General features: G+C 47.4%; 1 protein-coding gene across 1 annotated transcript; it reads right to left on the reverse strand.

Moving 5' to 3' along the window:
- Positions 1 to 1112: 1112 nt before the first annotated feature.
- On the reverse strand, positions 1113 to 2023 carry LOC123041511 (heavy metal-associated isoprenylated plant protein 16-like). The gene is made up of 2 exons (XM_044464109.1): positions 1651 to 2023; positions 1113 to 1517 (listed from the first exon to the last, which is right to left on the reverse strand). Exons 1-2 carry the CDS (start codon positions 1654 to 1656, stop codon positions 1143 to 1145), a joined length of 381 nt encoding a protein of 126 aa, XP_044320044.1. The 5' UTR covers positions 1657 to 2023; the 3' UTR covers positions 1113 to 1142.
- Positions 2024 to 22468: the final 20445 nt, after the last annotated feature.

Below are 22468 nucleotides of genomic sequence, written 5' to 3' on the forward strand. Positions count from 1 at the left end.
GGAGCCCAGAGGAGTCCGCGGAGGGGAGGGAGAAGGGGAGGCCGCACGAGGCAGGGACGCCGCCGGGGGGGGGGGGGGGGGGGGGGAGCCGGTGGCAGGCGTCGCCACAGGAGAGAGGGGGGGGGGGGGGGAGGGAAGAGGAGCGCCATTCGGTTTCTGCTCTTAGAGCTTAAATATATATGTATTGCTTGTGTTGAAGCCTTCCTATCTGATGACTAGATGATGCTTGCTATAAGAAAAATAGAACGTGCACAAATGGGGGTAGGACAGAAGAAGTTGTACATTTTCTTATAGAAAATAGACCCGTTGGTTGCCGTGCTCGGTCTTCGCAGCAGGTGGCTAATCTTTTTGTTTACAGTTGGGAATTGTGGAGATGGGGACAACCTAATGCTAACAGTCTTGCACTTCTGTTGTTCTGAATTTCTGGTCAGCAGTTTGGTTACTCCGCTCATCGCCCTCGCATACCCCACAAAGGCACTAATTTAATGTCAAACGAAGAAAACCAAGCGAAGACCAAAGAAAACCAGGTCACTCTAAGAACCTTGACAGGAAGATGGCCACTCTAAATCAAACAAAATGACAGCAGGAGGGCCACTCAACCCTGTGTATCTTTTTTCATCAGAAAATTCCATGGTCCTGTCCAAATGTTTATTCAGACAACCATTCCATGGTGATCTCATATGTTTATTCAGATATTGTGAGCATACATAGCTCAAACAATATTGGGGTCTTACTCGGATAGAATGTTTGCCTATTCATTTCCATTTGCGGGTTTACCGGATATACAACCAGTATTATCACCAAATCATCATATGATTAGGTTCATCTAAAAATCATCATATGGACTAGATGACATACGCTCACTATCAGTTGTGATGTTTGACTCCTCGTCCTCACCATACGAAGCTGCACAGGCACAGGCCCGAACCCCCAATCCACATCTGATCTTGTACGAAGCAAGCGATTGAAATCCCCGATTCTGTTTCTCAAGTGACTGAGAACTAAGATTCACATAACCTCGGCGTTTGCATTGATTTCGAATGACATCTCTCTCCTTTTTATTTCTTCCAATGAACCAATAAACACGTGCACATCTAACTGTGTAAAGTTACATGCTGTCAAAATCGTTCCCTGGCAATTAATTACATGGTCCGGCAGTTGCTGGGCTCTTCCTCGCAAACGACCATGTGCGGCTGCTGGTACTGGTGGTGGTAGTAGCTGGGCGGGTAGTAGCACGGCGGCGGGTACACGTGCACGGGCTCTGGCTTGGGTTCATCCTTCTTCTTCTCCTCCGGCTTCTTCACTTCCTCCACCTTGATGATTTGGGCGTGGCCGAGCTTCTTGCGGAGGCAGCTGACGAGGCACACCGGGTCGACGCCGTCGCCGACCACCTCCAGCTGGTCCCTGGCGTCGCCGGTAATCCCCATGGACGTCACCCCGGCTGCTCTGGAGGCCAACGTCAGTGCTTTGGACCGGCGTTTGTCGCACGATATGCTCAACTGAATGACAATCTTTTGCTGCAACAAGTAGAAAAACGATGGATCAGTCGTATGCTTCAGCTCCAGAGTAATGTATTGCTTGCTCAAAATTAAGCTAGGTGCTAAACAAAGCAACACTAGATGTAAACAAAAACTGGGAGAAGAAACTCACCTTCATTGCTTGCTGCTGGGTTGCTAGATGCCTATGAAGGAGAAACAGGAACTCGATGGGGAAATGTTGGTGTTCGAGGCAAGGCTAGAATGGTCTGGGTAGCAACTGATCGATCTTTGGCAGATGCTTGTGATGACTTGGTGAAGGGGATAGCTGCCTTATATACACACACGCATGACGCATGCAGTGGGTGCAGGTGTGGGAGCAGAGAACTGGAGTTATCAGTATCAGTATCAGGAGCGATCTAGCTCGCTAGTCGTAAGAAGATTCGTAGCAGCGGCAGTTGAGCTCGCAGCGAGTAGACTAATACTACATCTAATGGGCAATTAGATGTAAGCGTGTCCTGATCCTTGAATTTTCCGATCGGCAAGCTACCCCATGGAGAGACATTAAACTTGTGACGAGATCTGAATTCCAGGACGACGCGACCCACCCAATTATTCTTGACTGGCCACGTACGTCGCAGGCTTCTACGAAGACGCGGTTGCGGACATAGCAAAGGTAGACCCAGTCGATCGGTTGGTTAACATATCAGCATGAAACGACAAAATACATGTAGCTCCAATTCAACTGATGAGCGGTCCTCGACCAGCTACTAGTGCCATTTTTTTTATCTTAACTTTCAAAATAGGCTTTTACCCTCTCTTATATCTATATCTATATCTATATCTATATCAATATAAATATAAAAAGACCCAAAGGGGCAGATCCAATTAGTGTCGCCATCAAATCATGTCAATCCAACGACTTAGACTGCTTCAATGTCGAGCGCTCAACACGTTCAGCGTGCAGTTAATATCATGCCAAATATAGTGCTAATCACATAATAACACGCAAATAATATCCTACTTAATATCCGCATGCACTTAATATACTTCCAAATTAACGTGCACTCAGATCCAACTAAGTAGCAGCAGAGCAGCACAGCTCCGTCCAAGAAGACCACCACCCCACCCGCACCAGGAGTTTGATCGCGCACACTCTTTTTGAATCTCAGCAGTTCCATCCTCTCGCCCCCTCGTCGCCCTCGGGCGACATGGGGGAACCCTAGCGCCGCCGCCGCCAGGTCCCCCTTGCCCCCTCCCTCGCTTCGCCGCCGCTGGAGGGGCCGCCGGCGAAGTCCGCACGCGCCCCAAGGAAGGTGGCGGCGGGGCGTTTCCCCTCTCCGCGGTGTTGTGCGCGCATGCGCTGCCTCCGTCGCCTCGGGCGCGGGCGAGATGCAGGGCCGCGGGAGTGGCTACAGCGCGGGGAGAGGCCGGATCATGGCCGGGCTTGGCCGGATCTAGCTTTTCCGCCCCCGTTGGCCGCCCTCGATGGGGCTTGGTGGCTTCGTTCCAGCGGCCAGCGAGGGCTGGATCCCGGGGCAGCGGCCCCGGACGGCGGAGGATGTGTCGGCGGCTATGGTCTCGCGACGGCCGACACGGCGACCGCGATGGTGGACGATCCGTGCGCAAGACGCTTGATGGAGGCCATTGGAACAGATCTGGGTGAAGACCTGCTCGCGGCTGCTGCCGAGGCTGGCGATGGCGGCACTATTTGGTGTCGTTCCCTTGTTGAAGGCATTGTTGTTGAGAAGTTCCAAGGCACTATCTGCTATCTCCGGGGGAAACCCTAGATCAGTAGATCGGATGACGGCGGCATTATTGTGTCGTTTCCCTCTTGTGGCGTCATTCTTGGAGGTGTACACGGGCTCGAGGGACTAGTGGACGGAATAATTGGTGGAGCGGTGTTTCATCTTGCACATTAATGGTGTCGTTTCTCGGCGGCGTGGCGTAGTGGAGACTCGGCGCCCGATGTGTGGCGAGGGACTCGCGCAAGAGGGTGACGTCATCAGGCGTCGTGGTGGCATCGATGGCAGAGAGGCCGGGCAACGTGGTGCAGCAGTACAACACTGAAGATGGATTGGTGGCAGGTGGTTGCGGCGGTCTCATACCCGGAAGGCGTCCTAGTTGAGGAGTGCGCCGCACTGGTAGGTGCCCCATACCCGGCAGGCGTCCTGGTTGGGACTTCAGGCCTTAGATGTTTAGGTTTGGCTGCGATGTCTGTTTGGTATTAGGCCCAGACTATCAGCACCCCTTTATCAATCGGTGTGACGCCCCCGATTCAATCGTACACTAATCATGCACGCAAATGTGTACGATCAAGATCAGGGACTCACGGGAAGATATCACAACACAACTCTAAAAGTAAAATAAGTCATACAAGCATCATATTACAAGCCAGGGGCCTCGAGGGCTCGAATACAAGTGCTCGATCATAGACGAGTCAGCGGAAGCAACAATATCTGAGTACAGACATAAGTTAAACAAGTTTGCCTTAAGAAGGCTAGCACAAACTGGGGTACGGATCGAAAGAGGCGCATGCCTCCTGCCTGGGATCCTCCTAAACTATTCATGGTCGTCGTCAGCGGCCTGCACGTAGTAGGCACCTCCGGTGTAGTAGGAGTAGTCGTTGATGGTGGCGTTTGGCTCCTGGGCTCCAGCATCTGGTTGCGACAACCAGGAAGAAAGGAAAGGGGGGAAAAGGGGGAGAAAAGCAACCGTGAGTACTCATCCAAAGTACTCGCAAGCAAGGAACTACAGTACATATGCATGGGTATATGTGTAAAGGCCCATATCGGTGGACTGAACTGCAGAATGCCAGAATAAGAGGGGGATAGCTAATCCTGTCGAAGACTACGCTTCTGGCAGCCTCCGTCTTGCAGCATATAGAAGAGAGTAGATTGATGTCCTCCAAGTAGCATCGCATAGCATAATCCTACCCGGCGATCCTCCCCTCATCGCCCTGTGGAAAAGCGATCACCGGGTTGTCCGTGGAACTTGTCTGGGTGTGTTTTATTAAGTATCCGGTTCTAGTTGTCATAAGGTCAAGGTACTACTCCGGGTCGTCCTTTTACCGAGGGACACGGCTATTCGAATAGATAAACTTCCCTGCAGGGGTGCACCGCATAACCCAACACGCTCGATCCCATTTGACCGGACACACTTTCCTGGGTCATGCCCGGCCTCGGAAGATCAACACGTCGCAGCCCCACCTAGGCACAACAGAGAGGTCAACACGCCGGTCTAACTCCTATGGCGCAGGGGTCTGGGCCCATCGCCCTTTGCACACCTACATGTTGCGAACGCGGTGGGAAGCAAAACTAGCCCCCTTAATACAAGAGCAGGCTTACGTTCCAATCCGGCGCGCGCCGCTCAGTCGCTGACGTCACGAAGGCTTCGGCTGATACCACGACGTCGAGTGCCCATATCTTTCCCGCGTAGTTGGTTAGTGCGTATAGGCCAGTGGCCAGACTCAGATCAAATACCAAGATCTCGTTAAGCGTGTTATTATGAAGTAACCGCGGATGCCGACCAGGGCCAGGCCCACCTCTCGCCTAGGTGGTCTCAACCTGCCCTATCGCTCCGCCACATAGTAACAGTCGGGGGTCGTCGGGAACCCAGGCCCACCTCTATCGGGATGGAGCCACCTGTCCTTTCAGCACCCACATCGGAATCACTTGCGGGTACTCAACGAGCCAACCCGACTTTAGTCACCATCTGTATAGTATGTATATATGTATAGTATATACCCGTGATCACCTCCCAAGTGATCTCGGCCCGATAGTATAGCAAGGCAGACTGACAAGAATGTAGGGCCAATGATGATAAACTAGCATCCTATACTAAGCATTTAGGATTGCGGGTAAGGTATCAACGACTGTAGCAACAATGACAGGCTATGCAACAGAATAGGAGTAACCGAACAGTAACATGCTACACTACTCTAATGCAAACAGTATAGAGAAGAATAGGCGATATCTGGTGATCAAGGGGGGGGGGCTTGCCTGGTTGCTCTGGCAAGAAGGAGGGGTCGTCAACACCGTAGTCGAACTAGACAGCAGGAGCGTCGGTCTCATAGTCTACCGGAGAGAAGAGGGGGAAGAAACAGTAAATACAATGCAAACATAAGCATGACGACACATGACATGACAATGAGCTGGGTTAGGTGTGCCCTAACACGGTAGTAGGTGATACCGGCGAAGGGGGAAACATCCGGGAAAGTATTCCCGGTGTTTCGCGTTTTCGGACAGATGAACCGGAGGGGAAAGGTTGTAGGTTCATTATGCTAGGGACGTGTAGCGGACGAACGGGCTGCGTATTCGGATTCTTCTTGTCGTTTTGAGCAACTTTCATGTACAAAGTTTTTCCATCCGAGTTACAGATTAAAAGATATGATTTTCAAAAGAATTTATTAATTTCTGGAATTTAATTAATTATTTAAATTAATTCGAAATTGGATTTATGACATCAGCATGATGTCATGCTGACGTCAGCAGTCAACAAAGGTTACCTGGTCAAACTGACGTGTGGGTCCCGCGTGTCATACTCTGTTTATTCTAATTAGGGTTTAACTAATCTAATTACCGTTTAATCAATTAACAATAGTTAAATAGGTTAACTAAACAGGGTTAATTAAGTTAATTAATTAATTAATATTTTATTTATTATTCTTTTTTAATCTCTTTTAAAAAACGTTTTTAGGGGTCGGGGGCCGTATGTCAGTGGCCCATCTAGCCTATCGGGCGTTAGGCGCGTGGGCTAACGGGCACAACCCGAACGAGCACACGCCCGAGGGGCGCTGGGCACGCATGGCGCACGCCGGCGCCGGCGGCCAGGGCCAGGGGAGGCGGTAGAGGAGTGGCCGCGGCGGCGGAGGCAGAGCCGACGAGGCCATGGCTCGTGCGCGGCCAGCGGCCATGGTCAGGGGCTTCAGTGCAGCGGAGGCGAAGCGAGCGAGGGAGCAGCAGGGGCCGAGGGCGCACGACAGGCTGCGGGCGCGGGAGCAGTAGTGGGCCAGTGGACGGAGTGGGGAAGGTTTATGGGGGTGCGGGGGTGGGCCGGCCTGGTGGGTCATGGCCCAGTTGGGCCGGTGGCCTGCTGGGCCGGAGCCCCGGGGGGGGGGGGTCTTTTCCTCTCTTTTTTTGTTTGTTTTTCTCTTTTGTATTTTCTTTCTTTTATTTATTTTCTCTTCTGTTTTAATTTAATTTAAAATATTTATGCATTTTATAAAGTTGTGTCCTCTACACCATAATTATCTATGTAATATTTAGTACAAATCAAATATTTATATTTTAATGTTTGAAAACTTTTATTTTTTCCTTTAATTAAATTTTGAGTTTGTTTCGGTTTTGAATTATCTAGAGTTTATCAACAGTAACCGAGGTGACGTGGCATCATTAGCGGGGGATCACTGTAGCTTAGTTATCCGGGCGTCACAATTCTCCTCCACTACAAGAAATCTCGTCCCGAGATTTAAGAGGTAGTGAAAGGGGGGAAGGTTTGGTAATGAATCTAGCGGGTCTTCTCATCCTGGCTTGCTCTTCTCGAAGAGGCCGGTCCAATATATTGATGCCTTCATTTCTCTGCTTTAGGTCATCATGATGAAGTTTGCATCCTTTCTTCAGGAACTCCATCGTACTTACGAAAGAATAAAGAGTGGGCATTCTAGGAGAACAGACCTCTGCAAGGTCGACTATCTGGTCGATAACATCGAGGAGGGTGGCGGATAGCAACTCTCGAATTGAAACTTAAGAAAATATCGTGAGCAAAGTAAGAAGGTGCAAAATAGAAGTTTCAAGCGCATAGGCAATCGTTCGTTGCCTGAAACAAAGTGTGAAAGGGGTTTAGAGCAATGGGAATAAGTATTGCGTCTGATAGCAGAACTGATAATCTCTCGGAAGGTGGCTCGTAAATTACTTACGAGGCCACACGCGAGGAACAACCTTGGCAACAGGGGGTTTACCGGAGAGTCGGGTTTTGATCCTATGGAACTGTGCATTATGGGCCCACCATGTGGTTAAAAGTAGGAAGGTCGGTGACATCTTGCACGATCATGTAAGCAAGGCATGTCAGAGGATAGTCTGTTGGTTATGTCGACAACAACATCGGTACCAAGGGCGAGGGACGAAGAGAACCATTTTCCTGCTCGTTGAACGAGGCGGACCAATAGGCAAAGTTCTCGTCCAGCGGTGGCTACCGGAATGTCATCAACAATAGCAACAGTGTCTTGCTGACAGAATTGTACACCGAGGTGTGTTCATAATCAGGAGAATATTACCGCTTAGATCATATAGATCACAAGAAAGGTTAAACCAAACAATGGAAAGGAAAATATGATTATCAGAGTAATTGGATCAATGGAAAGGAAAATGTGTTTAAACACATATATCAGGGGTATACCCTTCCCAAGGACAAGCAGAGCATGATATCCTTGGCAGGATATAATGTAGAAAACTCTTTAGGAGAGAGGAGAGAAATTTCATGACATTACCAATGCAACTGTGTTTGGATAATTGAGCAAGTAATATTTAGCATTGGGCTTCAAATGTTCTTTTTGAAAATCGGAGCACCACAGACATGCTTCGAGATAGCATTGACAAGGTCTTCAAGCAAAGGTCAGACTTTGGATACACAAAGGATCCATCAGGATAAACTAATAGAATAAGTCTTACAGTTTCCTCATGGAAGAATGGATAACCTTGCTGAAAAGGAATCTATAACAATAGGCCTCCGGCCAGGTGTGCTAGGCACGACAGCACCTTACCGGGTCACATAAATACCATTGTTATAACTCTTGGAAATATGTTCCAATAATCATACCTAACCGAGATTCAGATCTAATTGGTGTCAGGATATCTCAGACTCGGGGAATGAACTATGGGAGTGAGTTCCGAAACGAGAGTTCATCATTAAACTAAGGAGAGGATGAGGAGGTGGCTGATGGACTCAGCGACAACTCATCGAGATTCCCAAAAGATGTATTTCCACAATTATGTGAACAAGGAGATATCATTTGTCAGATCAAATGATATAATGATTTACGCTCGAGCAAAACATACATATTTAAACATTGGTTGAAAGTTGCACCCGAAATATGGGCTCGATAGCACGATCAAGGTTAGAATGGTAATTCTATAACCATTGGTTTAAGAATGAACTGTCGATTATTAACTTCAAAGCATTAGGGTTGCCATAAGTACAGAATCCAAACAACACCGTTCACTTGTTGGTACCCCGGTTAGAATCAACACGGGAACCAACAAAGAATGGTGATGGTGAGAAGTATCACTATACCAAGAATTCTTAAGAGGTGGAGTAATCCTCATGACATTCTGGACATAAAAGATGGTAATACTCCAAGGTAAAGAAGAACAAATGCTGGATAGCAAGGAACTCAAGATCCAATCCAAAACAAGAACACATTTGTGTCGAGGGAAGACAAGGATGTTGTCGATGATAACACAAATCATCGAGGGGCAAGGATGGTATTTCTCAACATGAATTCGATCAATATCCTTGAAGAGCTCAGAATGTTGATGATGATCATGACACATTTATTGAGAGGTTTCATGAAGATATTATCGCTCATCGACGACATCAAGCAAAAGGAAGGATGGAGCGAAAAGTTATTGAAACCACGTGTACGACACACACTCGGAATCAAGCTTGTTGTTCAAGGCAAAATGATATGACGAGGAAAGTTGACGTAAGCTTAGCTCATCGTCAAAAATTGTGCTTCGAGAAGAAGGACCATGTAGCATATTTAAAAGTTACACGATATTGATATAGCCGATCAGGCTATGAATGACTTGAAGGATTAATAAGCTTATAAGCAACGAAGATTACTTAGAGTTATTGAATCAGAGTGCGGAATTGATTCACTTATCGGTGTCCTTGAGTGTCTAACAACTCAGAACCCAGGCGAAATTGAAACCGGTGTGAAATAATACTTGAAGAAGAACTCATAAGAAGTTATGTAGTTCCGTGATATTCTCGAGATACCAGAGGGTATACTCAAAAGTAGAGCAGAATAGAGGTTGGATAGGTGTAATGATCTTCAGAAGACAAGTACTTCAACTTGTCTGAGAAAAGGAATCAAAGAATATCAATATGGCCGGAACCAAGATTGCAAAAGACTATATCCCAAATTTAAGAGTAGCTTCCATGATAGGATCTACATCGTGTCCATGGGCATGAACACAAAGTTCAAGGTTGACTCCAACTTCTTGAATGCATAACCTTTCATTCACTGCTCTAGATAAAAATGATTTCAGTGTCAAAACCTACCTGGTGAATTACCAGAGGAGTATGACCCGTGAAAACTTTCGAGTTCACACAGATTAAGGAAGGCATAGGTTCAACCCAACGGGGCTTCTTAGAATATATACCATGAAGTTCAGGAGTAAATTACACAAGCTCAAAAGTAGAGCATGGTTGACAAAAGTAGAGGATACAATTTACCAAAGGTATTATGTATCGAGTAAGGAACTCATAAGAATTTTGGTTGTGAAGGACATTGTCGGATAATAACCCGGTAATGGGTATGGCGGTCCACAACGGGGCTGATGTGAGTATCGGTACTCAATCAGAGGAAGAAGGAATGCCAAGGCATCAGATTGTAGAAACAACTGACTAATTCAAAGCTTAATGCAAAGAATTTTATGATTTCCAAATTAAGGGATCAGAAGCAATCGTTCTGATCGAAAATGAATAAGTTCGATAGGCTTAGAAGCACAACCGGTCAAGGCATTGATTGGTCAAGAACTAGCTCATATCCAAATGTCATATGAGCCGGAAGGATAATCCTAGGATTCGACTGATGATTGTGAACATTCACAACTTATTGAATCAATGGACTCAAAAATGATATTGACAAAGGATGCCAATAAGATTATTATGCTTATGGGATTAACCAAAATGCAAGCAAGCAAGAATTTCAAGAACAACATGCTGTTGAGGATTTTTGGAAGATCAAATAGTATTTCGAAGGCTTATGTGAAACACCTGAACAACTAAGAAGGAGCGGATACTCGATAAGTGCAAGGAATTATCCATATCGGTATTCTTGTGGCAAAGAGACGTAAGGCAGTAAGCTCAGAGGATTCTTGGAACAACGAAGAGCAGTTCATTGCACCTTGTAATAACAAGCTCAATGGGATCGAATGTAAGAATGGCAGGTGCATGCAGTTATCCATAAGGATATAACAGTGGTAGGGAATTTGCAAAGGCGGTGGGCACAAGCGTCTCGGGAGAACATCCTAGAGTATCTTCGAAATCTTCTGACGCAGTAGGCGATCATCTGTGATTAGGGGCTCTCCGGGAGAAAGTAGTTACGAGAACCTAGAGTCAGATTTAGTAAAATCATTTAACCCGAATAGAGGAGAGATTAGAGTCCCGGAGTATAGGTCGAGGAATAAAATATCCTAATACCACCCAACTGGTGACGTGGGCCCATGGGTCGCACAGCCAAGTTAGTAAAATAATTTTCATCGACTAGACTCAACTTCGGCCAAGGAGCTTGAAAGGGGGATTCCTACAGGCAGTCAGCTCTGATACCAACTTGTGACGCCCCCGATTCAATCATACACTAATCATGCACGCAAATGTGTACGATCAAGATTCGGGACTCACGGGAAGATATCACAACACAACTCTAAAAGTAAAATAAGTCATACAAGTGTCATATTACAAGCCAAGGGCCTCGAGGGCTCGAATACAAGTGCTCGATCATAGACGAGTTAGCGGAAGCAACAATATCTGAGTATAGACATAAGTTAAACAAGTTTGCCTTAAGAAGGCTAGCACAAACTGGGGTACAGATCGAAACAGGCGCAGGCCTCCTGCCTGGGATCCTCCTAAACTATTCCTGGTCGGCGTCAGCGGTCTGCACGTAGTAGGCACCTCCGGTGTAGTAGGAGTCGTCGTCGACGGTGGCGTCTGGCTCCTGGGCTCCAGCATCTGGTTGCGACAACCAGGAAGAAAGGAAAGGGGGAAAAGGGGGGGAGAAAAGCAACCGTGAGTACTCATCCAAAGTACTTGCAAGCAAGGAACTACACTACATGTGCATGGGTATATGTGTAAAGGGCCATATTGATGGACTGAACTGCAGAATGCCAAAATAAGAGGGGGATAGCTAATCATGTCGAAGACTACGCTTCTGGCAGCCTCCGTCTTGCAGCATATAGAAGAGAGTAGATTGAAGTCCTCCAAGTAGCATCGCATAGCATAATCCTACCCGGCGATCCTCCCCTCGTCGCCCTGTGGAAAAGCGATCACCAGGTTGTCTGTGGAACTTGTCTGGGTGTGTTTTATTAAGTATCTGGTTCTAGTTGTCATAAGGTCAAGGTACAACTCCGAGTCGTCCTTTTACCGAGGGACACGGCTATTCGAATAGATAAACTTCCCTGTAGGGGTGCACCACATAACCCAACATGCTCGATCCCATTTGGCTGGACACACTTTCCTGGGTCATACCCGGCCTCGGAAGATCAACACGTCGCAGCCCCACCTAGGCACAACAGAGAGGTCAGCACGCCGGTCTAACTCCTATGGCGCAGGGGTCTGGGCCCATCGCCCTTTGCACACCTGCACGTTGCGAACACGGCCGGAAGCAGAACTAGCCCCCTTAATACAAGAGCAGGCTTACGTTCCAATCCGGCGCGCGCCGCTCAATCGCTTACGTCACGAAGGCTTCGGCTGATACCACGACGTCGAGTGCCCATATCTTTCCCGCGTAGTTGGTTAGTGCGTATAGGCCAGTGGGCAGACTCAGATCAAATACCAAGATCTCGTTAAGCGTGTTATTATGAAGTAACCGCAGACGCCGACTAGGGCCAGGCCCACCCCTCGCCTAGGTGGTCTCAACCTGCCGTATCACTCCGCCACATAGTAACAGTCGGGGGCCGTCGGGAACCCAGGCCCACCTCTACCGGGATGGAGCCACCTGTCCTTTCAGCCCCCACATCGGAATTACTTGCGGGTACTCAACGAGCCAACCCGACTTTAGTCACCATCTGTATAGTATGTATATATGTATAGTATATACCCGTGATCACCTCCCAAGTGATCATGGCCTGATAGTATAGCAAGGCAGACTGACAAGAATGTAGGGCCAATGATGATAAACTAGCATCCTATACTAAGCATTTAGGATTGCGGTAAGGTATCAACGACTGTAGCAACAATGGCAGGCTATGCAACAGAATAGGAGTAACCGAACAGTAACATGCTACACTACTCTAATGCAAGCAGTATAGATAAGAATAGGCGATATCTGGTTATCAAGGGGGGGCTTGCCTGGTTGCTCTGGCAAGAAGAAGGGGTCATCAACACCGTAGTCGAACTGGACAGCAGCAACGTCGATCTCGTAGTCTACCGGAGAGAAGAGGGGGAAGAAACAGTAAATACAATGCAAACATAAGCATGATGACGCGTGACATGACAATGAGCGGGGTTAGGTGTGCCCTAACACGGTAGTAGGTGATACCGGCGAAGGGGAAAACATCCGGGAAAGTATTCCCGGTGTTTCGCGTTTTCGGACAGATGAACCGGAGGGGAAAGGTTGCAGGTTGACTATGCTAGGGACGTGTAGTGGACGAACGGGTTGCGTATCCGGATTCGTCTCGTCATTCTGAGCAACTTTCATGTACAAAGTTTTTCCATCCGTGTTACGAATTAAAAGATATGATTTTCAAAAGAATTTATTAATTTCTGGAATTTAATTAATTATTTAAATTAATTCGAAATTGGATTTATGACATCAGTATGATGTCATGCTGACGTCAGCAGTCAACAGAGGTTGACTGGTCAAACTGACGTGTGGGTCCCGTGTGTCCTACTATGTTTATTCTAATTAGGGTTTAACTAATCTAATTACTGTTTAATCAATTAACAATAGTTAAATAGGTTAACTAAACAGGATTAATTAAGTTAATTAATTAATTGATATGTTATTTATTATTCTTTTTTTAATCTCTTTAAAAAAATGTTTTTAGGGGGCGGGGCCGTATGGCAGTGGCCCATCTAGCCTATCGGGTGTTAGGCGCGTGGGCTAACGGGCACAGCCCGAATGAACACACGCCCGAGGGGCGCTGGGCACGCACGGTGCACGCCGGCGCCGGCGGCCAGGGCCAGGGGAGGCGGTAGAGGAGTGGCCGCGGCGGCGGAGGCAGAGCCGACGAGGCCATGGCTCGTGCGCGGCCAGCGGCCATGGTCAGGGGCTTCAGTGCAGCGGAGGCGAAGCGAGCGAGGGAGCAGCAGGGGCCGAGGGCGCACGGCAGGCTGCGGGCGCGGGAGCAGTAGTGGGCCAGTGGCCGGAGTGGGGAAGGTTTATGGGGGTGCGGGGGTGGGCCGGCCTGGTGGGTCGTGGCCCAGTTGGGCCGGTGGCCTGCTGGGCCGGAGCCCGGGGGGGGGGGGTTCTTTTCCTCTCTTTTTGTTTGTTTTTCTCTTTTGTATTTTCTTTCTTTTATTTATTTTCTCTTCTGTTTTAATTTAATTTAAAATATTTATGCATTTTATAAAGATGTGTCCTCTACATCATAATTATCTATGTAATATTTAGTACAAATCGAATATTTTTATTTTAATGTTTGGAAACTTTTATTGTTTTCCTTTAATTAAATTTTGAATTTGTTTCGGTTTTGAATTATCTAGAGTTTATCAACAGTAACCGAGGTGACGTGGCATCATTTGCGGGGGATCATTGTAGCTTAGTTATCCGGGCGTCACAATTGGATAGGAGTAGCGACAATTGTTACTTAGAAGGTGGATTTAGTCTTACTGTTGTATGACTTTGTAAGGTCTTGTGAGAACAATTAATAAAGTGGTTGTATGCATCGCCCAGATGCAGAGGACCGGGGGTCCTCCTCCTTTTCTAAAAAAAAATTTAATATGCATTGCACGTACACATTGACTAGTATAAAGCAAGAACCGAACGAAATACACGGTCGAACGATACATGGTGATAAGATAAGCTTCTGAGAATAACCATACCATCTAAGACGCACGCGACTATGCCGTCTAGAGAAAGCACGTGAGGAATTGATTACAACGCCACACTACACCTAGTAACACCTAAGCTTCACGATAATGCCCCTAGAAGGAGAATGGTGCTAAACATCGTCACTGCCGAGTCCACAAGGACAACAATGAACAAAGGTTCTTACCCAAAACTTAGCCGCAAAGAGTAGCACCATGACGATGTCTTCAAGAAGATATGCCCATCAACAATTTTGAGGACGGAATTTCTTTAAGGGTTAGAGGATGTCATGACCTGTAGTTTAGACAAGAGAGGGGACATTTCTTTTTTGAATGTGTGTTGCATTCATGCATAAAAACTTTGGGGTAATTTTAAAACTTTCACTTAAGTTTAGTTGAATTTAGATTCAAATAAAAAAATTGACGCGACCTTTGTTCATATATGAGTTTTGGCACAATTCAAAAGTACAATTCATTTATGAATTGGAATTCATTTATATAACGAAAGCAAGATCCAAACAGATCCACGAAAGACCAACACCGATTGAATCCCGCAAGATCTGACGGAGACACACCACCACACGCCCTCCGATGATGCTAGATGCATCACTAGGATGGGGATTGGGCGTGGGAGATATTATTCTTACTGGGGACATCGCCGCCGCCACACAGCCGCAACCAAGACACTGAACCAAACAAGAATGAGAGTGGGGTCCCTCCCGCAGACACGGGGCCGAGGTCCTCCGCTCCTCCACCGTCCGAAGGCCATGGGAGGCAAGGACGGGCCGGCGGCGCCTCCAATGGAAGGAAAAGAAACCCTAGTCACCTGAGAATAGGTTGGCGTGCGAGATTGTCCTTGTTTACGCACTGGTAGAAAAAGAGGCTTCCGTCCAGCCCCATTAGTCCCGAAACTGTAGGAACCGCGACTAATGAAGTCTTTAGTCGCGGTTCGGCAGACGAACCGCGACCAAAGGCCTGGGCCCAGGGCGCTCGGTGGCCAGCTGGTGCACGTGATGGGCTTTAGTCGCGGTTGGCCAGGCCAACCGCGACTAAAGGTGCCCAAAGGCCTTTAGTCGCGGTTGGCCAGGCCAACCGCGACTAAAGCTCCTCCCCTATATATACCAGTTCAGCACGCTCACTTAGCCATTTGGTGCCACTTCTCTTCACAAGCTTCACAAGGGGGTGTAGGTTTGCTTTTGGTTCCTCTTATGCACACAAGGTGTTTGATGAAATGCCCCAAGAGGGTGAAACAAACATGATATGAAGTGTTGGAGCCACACTTGAGGTTCCTCATTTATTTTTTCCTCCTCGATCGCGGTTAGCAACTTGAACCTTTCATGCATGTGTGTCATTGATAAAATATGCATGTGTGTTGTTCATTGTTTAATTTCTATTGTTTATAGCTAGTTAGTTTAACAAATGCATGATGGTTAATTATATATTTTATATTATAATAATGCAGATGAATCGGCAATGGATGTATGGTAACCGACTCTCCTGCGAGTTCACTATGGGTTTGAAAGATTTCCTCGTAGTGGCTAATGCGAACAAGCAGAAGGGTTTTGTTATCTGTCCATGTGTTGAATGTAAGAATCAGAAGGGTTACTCTTCCTCAAGAGAAGTTCACCTGCACCTGCTTCGGCACGGTTTCATGCCAAGCTATAATTGTTGGACCAAGCATGGATAAAGAGAGGTTATAATGGAAGAAGATGAAGAAGGGGATGATTTCATCGATGAAAGCTATCTTGCTCATTTCGGTGATACTTTCATGGAGGATGCTGAAGGTGAAGGGGAAGGTGAAGGGGAAGGTGAAGGTGAAGAAGAGGCACGTGATGAGACCGTTGATGATCTTGGTCGGACCATTGCTGATGCACGGAGACGCTGCGAAACTGAAAAGGAGAGGGAGAATTTGGATCGCATGTTAGAGGATCACAGAAAGTCGTTGTACCCCGGATGCGATGATGGTCTGAAAAAGCTGGGCTGCACACTGGATTTGCTGAAATGGAAGGCACAGGCAGGTGTAGCTGACTCGGCATTTGAAAACTTGCTGAAAATGTTGAAGAATATGTTTCCAAAGAATAACGAGTTGCCCGCCAGTACGTACGAAGCAAAGAAGGTTGTCTGCCCTCTAGGTTTAGAGGTTCTGAAGATACATGCATGCATCAACGACTGCATCCTCTACCGCGGTGAATACGAGAATTTGAATGAATGCCCGGTATGCACTGCATTGCGTTATAAGATCAGAGGCGATGACCCTGGTGACGATGTTGAGGGCGAGAAACCCAGGAAGAGGGTTCCCGCCAAGGTGATGTGGTATGCTCCTATAATACCACGGTTGATACGTCTGTTCAGGAACAAAGAGCATGCCAAGTTGTTGCGATGGCACAAAGAGGACCGTAAGTCGGACGGGGAGTTGAGACACACCGCAGATGGAACGCAATGGAGAAAGATCGACAGAGAGTTCAAAGATTTTGCAGCTGACGCAAGGAACATAAGATTTGGTCTAAGTACAGATGGCATGAATCCTTTTGGCGAGCAGAGCTCCAGCCATAGCACCTGGCCCGTGACTCTATGCATCTACAACCTTCCTCCTTGGTTGTGCATGAAGCGGAAGTTCATTATGATGCCAGTGCTCATCCAAGGTCCGAAGCAACCCGGCAACGACATCGATGTGTACCTAAGGCCATTAGTTGATGAACTTTTATAGCTGTGGGGCAGACCTGGTGTCCGTGTGTGGGATGAGCACAAAAAAGAGGAATTTAACCTACGAGCGTTGCTTTTCGTAACCATCAACGATTGGCCTGCTCTTAGTAACCTTTCGGGACTGTCAAATAAGGGATACAATGCATGCACGCACTGCTTACATGAGACTGAAAGTGTACATTTGCCAAATTGTAAGAAGAACGTGTACCTTGGGCATCGTTGATTTCTTCCGAAAATTCATCCAGTAAGAAAGAAAGGCAAGCATTACAACGGCAAGGCAGATCACCGGCCGAAGCCTGCGGAACGCACTGGTGCTGAGGTATTTGATATGGTCAAGGATTTGAAAGTCATCTTTGGAAGGCCCACATGGAGACTTTCGGCAGTTGGTTGAGAAAACATTTAATGAATGACAATGCTGTTGTAGATCAGCTGTACATGTTGGCCAAGACACCATCTTCGACTATAACGACTTTCCAAGGGTACGAGATAAATGGGAATACATTTTACACGATCGCCCAAGATAAAAAGAGCACCAACCAAAACAGTGGTGTCCGCTTTGATGCAGCAACCGAGAATGGGCAAAAGGTCACATATTATGGTTACATAGAGGAGATATGGGAACTTGACTATGGACCCTCCTTTAAGGTCCCTTTGTTCCGGTGCAAATGGTTCAAGCTAACAGGAGGTGGGGTAAAGGTGGACCAGCAATACGGAATGACAATGGTGGATTTCAACAATCTTGGTTACCTTGACGAACCATTCGTCCTAGCGAAAGATGTCGCTCAGGTTTTCTATGTGAAGGACATGAGTAGCAACCCGAGGAAACGGAAAGATAAGAAAACGATCAGTACATCATGCGATGATCCAAAGCGCCACATTGTTGTTTCAGGGAAAAGACAGACATGTCAGAAGATTATAATATGTTTGCTGAAATTCCGCCCTTCAAAGTGAACACCGACCCAAGCATTAAGTTAAATGATGAGGATGCTCCATGGATACGGCACAATCGTAAGCAAGCAGGGACACAAGGGAAGAAATGATGTGTAATAATTTATTGTACCAAACTTTGTTGAATGGATCATGTGAATTATATTACCCGTGATGTGTTTGGTGTCCATTTTCGAATGATTCGAGATACCACTGATGATACATGAAATTTGGAGTGATTTAGTCATACTCCTGCCTAGGCGTATAATATGCATACTCGTAGTCTTCATAGCCGCCGCCGTTGTACTGGTAGTCGTCGCCTTCTAAGTTGCCGCCGTCGTTGTCGCTGCTGTCGTCGCTGTCGTCGGGCGGCGCTCGTGGCTCGAACTGAGGGTAGCGCAGGCGGGGGATATCGCCGGCCGTGATGTAGTCCATGACGCTCTACAGAGTCTGGCCGTACCACCATAGCCGACGGCTGGCCTCTGGTATATTATTTTGAATTGAATTAGTTTTATTTTTCTTAATTTTTTGATATATTATTTGTATTTTTAGAATTTTGAATTGAATTAGTTTTATTTTTCTGAATTTTTTGATATAATATTTGTGTTTTTAACATATTGAATTGAATTAGTTCTATTTTTCTGAATTTTTTGATATATTATTTGTATTTTTAACATATTGAATTGAATTAGTTTTATTTTTCTTAATTTTTTGATATATTATTTGTATTTTTAAGATTTTGAATTGAATTAGTTTTATTTTTCTGAATTTTTTGATATATTATTTGTATTTTTAACATTTTGAATTGAATTAGTTTTATTTTTCTTAATTTTTTGATATATTATTTGTTTTTTTAGAATTTTGAATTGAATTAGTTTTATTTTTCTGAATTTTTTGATATAATATTTGTGTTTTTAACATATTGAATTGAATTAGTTTTATTTTTCTGAATTTTTTGATATATTATTTGTATTTTTAAGATTTTGAAAAGGTCGTTTCGCGCGGGAACGCAAAAACCCGCCAAAAACCCCTTTAGTCGCGGTTGGTCTGGCCAACCGCGACTAAAGGTTACCCTTTAGTCGCGGGTCGCATCCCCAACCGCGACTAAAGGGGGGGGGAGCTATAAATACAAGGGCCCGAACCGTCGCCTCCATTTCTCGCCTTCTCTGCCGCGCCGAAGGCCTGCCGTCGTCGCCCTCGCCCTCGACGCCGCCCGCCGTCGCCCTCGCCCTCGACGCCGCCCGCCGTCGCCCTCGCCCTCGACGCCGCCCGCCGTCGCCCGCCGCCCCCTCTCGCCCACGTACGGCGCCCGCCGCCCCCTCTCGCCCTCGTACGCCGCCCGCCGGCCTCCCTCGCCCACCGCGCCGCCTCTCGCCCGCCCTCAACGCCGCCGGCCGGCCTCGCTGCCGCGCGCGCCTCTCTACAGAGAGCGAGATCGTGGAGAGAGAGAGAGAATTTTTTCTTTTTTCTTCTTTTTTTTGTTCTTTTTAATTTTAACTAGTTAATTAGTTTAACAAAAACGGTAAAATAACTTAAAACTTGATAATTAACAAAAAAACCCGTAAAATTTGATAATTAACAAAAAAACGTATATACGGAGAGGGGGCGGCGAGGGGGGCGGTGATGCGCGCGGTGTTTTTTTAGGGATCGAGAGGGGGCGGCGAGGGTTATACATGTGTGTTGTCCTCGCCTCCCTCTCCGTGACGCCGTCGTCTGCCGCCCCGTCTCGCGCTCTACCGCGACACCCTCTCCGACCCCTTCCTCGCCCCCTCCTTTTGCCACCGCCCTTTCGCCACCGCCACCGCCACCGCCCCCCTTCTTCACTTAATTAATTTGTTTTTACTACATGTTTTCAGGACTGACATAATGGCGGACGATAGAGCTGACCCGATTATGGACAACTATGATCCGGACGGTGAAGCACATATGTTCGGCATCATAAACAGCGATATTCTATATGTGCCGACCGGACAAGAAGAAGATGATATCTCTTCTTATCTGAACCTTGACGGTGAAGATGAAGGGCGCCGTCAGCAAGATGATGCCGAACAAACGTCGATAAACGACGATCTTCAAATGGAAGTAGCAACCACCTCCGGCGCCGAGGTATATATATACATTGAGCCTCTGGTGATACAAACTAACTGATTTGAATAAATATGTGTGTACTAACGCGCGCGACTCTCTTTCTTATTTTAGCCCTCGGCCGGATCGTCGAAACAATCGAGTACGTCGTCAAAGCGTGGCGCAACCAAGACGATGAAACAAGGAGAAACATGCACCATCGAGGTTGTCGACAGTGCAACCGGCAGGCCGCTGGAGCCCCGCAAGAACGCCACCAAGTTTGTCAACCAATGCGGAGCCATTGTTAGAGACAACGTCTCGATCACCGTCCAGGAGTGGAATAAGCCAAAGAAGGCACGAATTGCTGGTTTCACTTTTGTCGATAAGAGAACAAAAAAAGATTGCTTCAAGAAGCTTATGGAACATTTCGTTCTACCTCCGGAATACAACAAATTCGATGAGGAGGGTAACAAGATTGAGGAAAACAAGGAGAGGAGGAGGCTAGTCAAACAGTTCGCTCTTCATAAGATGGCCGACGCATTCCGGAAATTCAAGCAAAATCTAGCCCATGACTTTGTCAAGCAGAACAAGACTCCGGATTTCAAAGGACAATATGAGAAACTGAAACATGATTGGCCAGAATTTGTGAAGCAAAAGAAATCGGAGCAGTTCATTCAAATATCGAAAAAAATAAGGAAAATGCGGCTAAGAAGGAGTACAATCATATTATGGGGCCAGGAGGGTATCGCCTTTGGGAGCCTAGGTGGGAGAAGATGGAGAACAAGCTGAGGGCGCGAGGAATCCGTCCAGGTACGGAGGGATGGGACCCAAGGGCCAAAAGCTGGTGGTACGGGCATGGGGGAACGCTGAACCCGGAGACAGGGGAGTGTGTTTACCGGGGCAAAATAATTAAACCCACCCAAGCCCTTATTGACGCAATGAGGGATGCTCAAGAGGGGAAGATCAAGTTCAACAGAGAGAACGACGCGCTGACAAAAGCCCTCGGGAATCCTGAACACGGAGGACGTGTACGAGGCATGGGGCACATTCCGTGGAAAATAGGGTTCCCCCAGAACGATGACCCGTACGGTTACAGAAGCCGGAAGAGAAAGATGGATCGGGAAGCAGATGTTGTGGCGCGGTTGGCATCGGAAATGGATGTGATGAAGAAAACCGTGAGTGTACTAGTAGCCGAAAGAGATGCAGCTCGGGCGCAGCATGAAGATCATCCAGCGGATCTCAGAAGCCAGCAGCGGAGAAGCAGTGTGGCTTCCACGGAGGCCCCATCGGCTGGTGCAGATGCACCGACGATCGAAATTACTGCACCGGAGCCTCTGGTGGTCGAAATTACTGCACCGGAGCCTCTGGTGGTCGAAATTACTACACCGGAGCCTCCTCGCTACCCCATGGACGATATAAAGGAGATGAAAGAATGTCATCTGTATTATCCTATCGGGAACATGTCCATGAAGGTAGCCATCGGCAGTGCTTTACCATGTTTACCTGGAACACTCCACCACAACAACCCCATTCAAGATGGCTATGCTCGTGTCACGGTGGAGGACATAGTCCAAGGGTTTGAGGACCTGGAGATTGACATTGCTACACCTGAAGGGGAGAAAAGACTTGGAGATGTCAAGCGCCATTTCATTCTATGGCAAAAGAAGTTTATCAAGTTTCCAGGCGAGGCGCCAAGGACAACAAGTCCACCCCCCTACGGTGGTGGTGGTGGTGGCGGTTCACCTACACCTCCGTCACGTCAGCCGACGCCCCCCAGTCCACAACGTCCGGCGGGTGATCAGACGCCGCCCCCCAGTCCTCGTCCGGCGGGTGATCAGACGCCGCCCCCCAATCCACCTCCGGCAAAGAAGCAGAAGCAGTCCTGGATTATTAACCCGGACCCTTATGTACCTAAGACCACAAAGGTACCGGAGCCATCACTGAAGCCTCTCCCCACAAGGCCTTGGGAACGTAGTGCCGAGGAAACTGCCGCGACTGCTGATCATGAGAAATGGAAGGCGGACTGCAAGAAGAAAAGAGAGCCCGAGCCCAAGCCAGTATTTTCTGATGAGCAAAAGAAGTGGGCTAAGTCATTTTTGAGCACACCGTCCCAAGCCGCGAAGAATCTGCCTGACGACTATGCACGTGAACTTCGTAGGCAGGCACTCATGTTGAAGGAGAAGAAAGAGCGGGCGGAGAACCAGGAGAACAAAGCCTTGGAGGAGGCCGAGAAAACGGAATTAGAAAGTAAAAAAAGCGGGAAACGAGTTGCCCAGCTCGGGGAACAAAGTAAACAATCGATTGCCCCGCTTATAGTGAAAGCCGCC

Source organism: Triticum aestivum, chromosome 2B (genome assembly GCF_018294505.1).
Source record: "Triticum aestivum cultivar Chinese Spring chromosome 2B, IWGSC CS RefSeq v2.1, whole genome shotgun sequence".
Lineage (NCBI taxonomy): Eukaryota > Viridiplantae > Streptophyta > Magnoliopsida > Poales > Poaceae > Triticum > Triticum aestivum.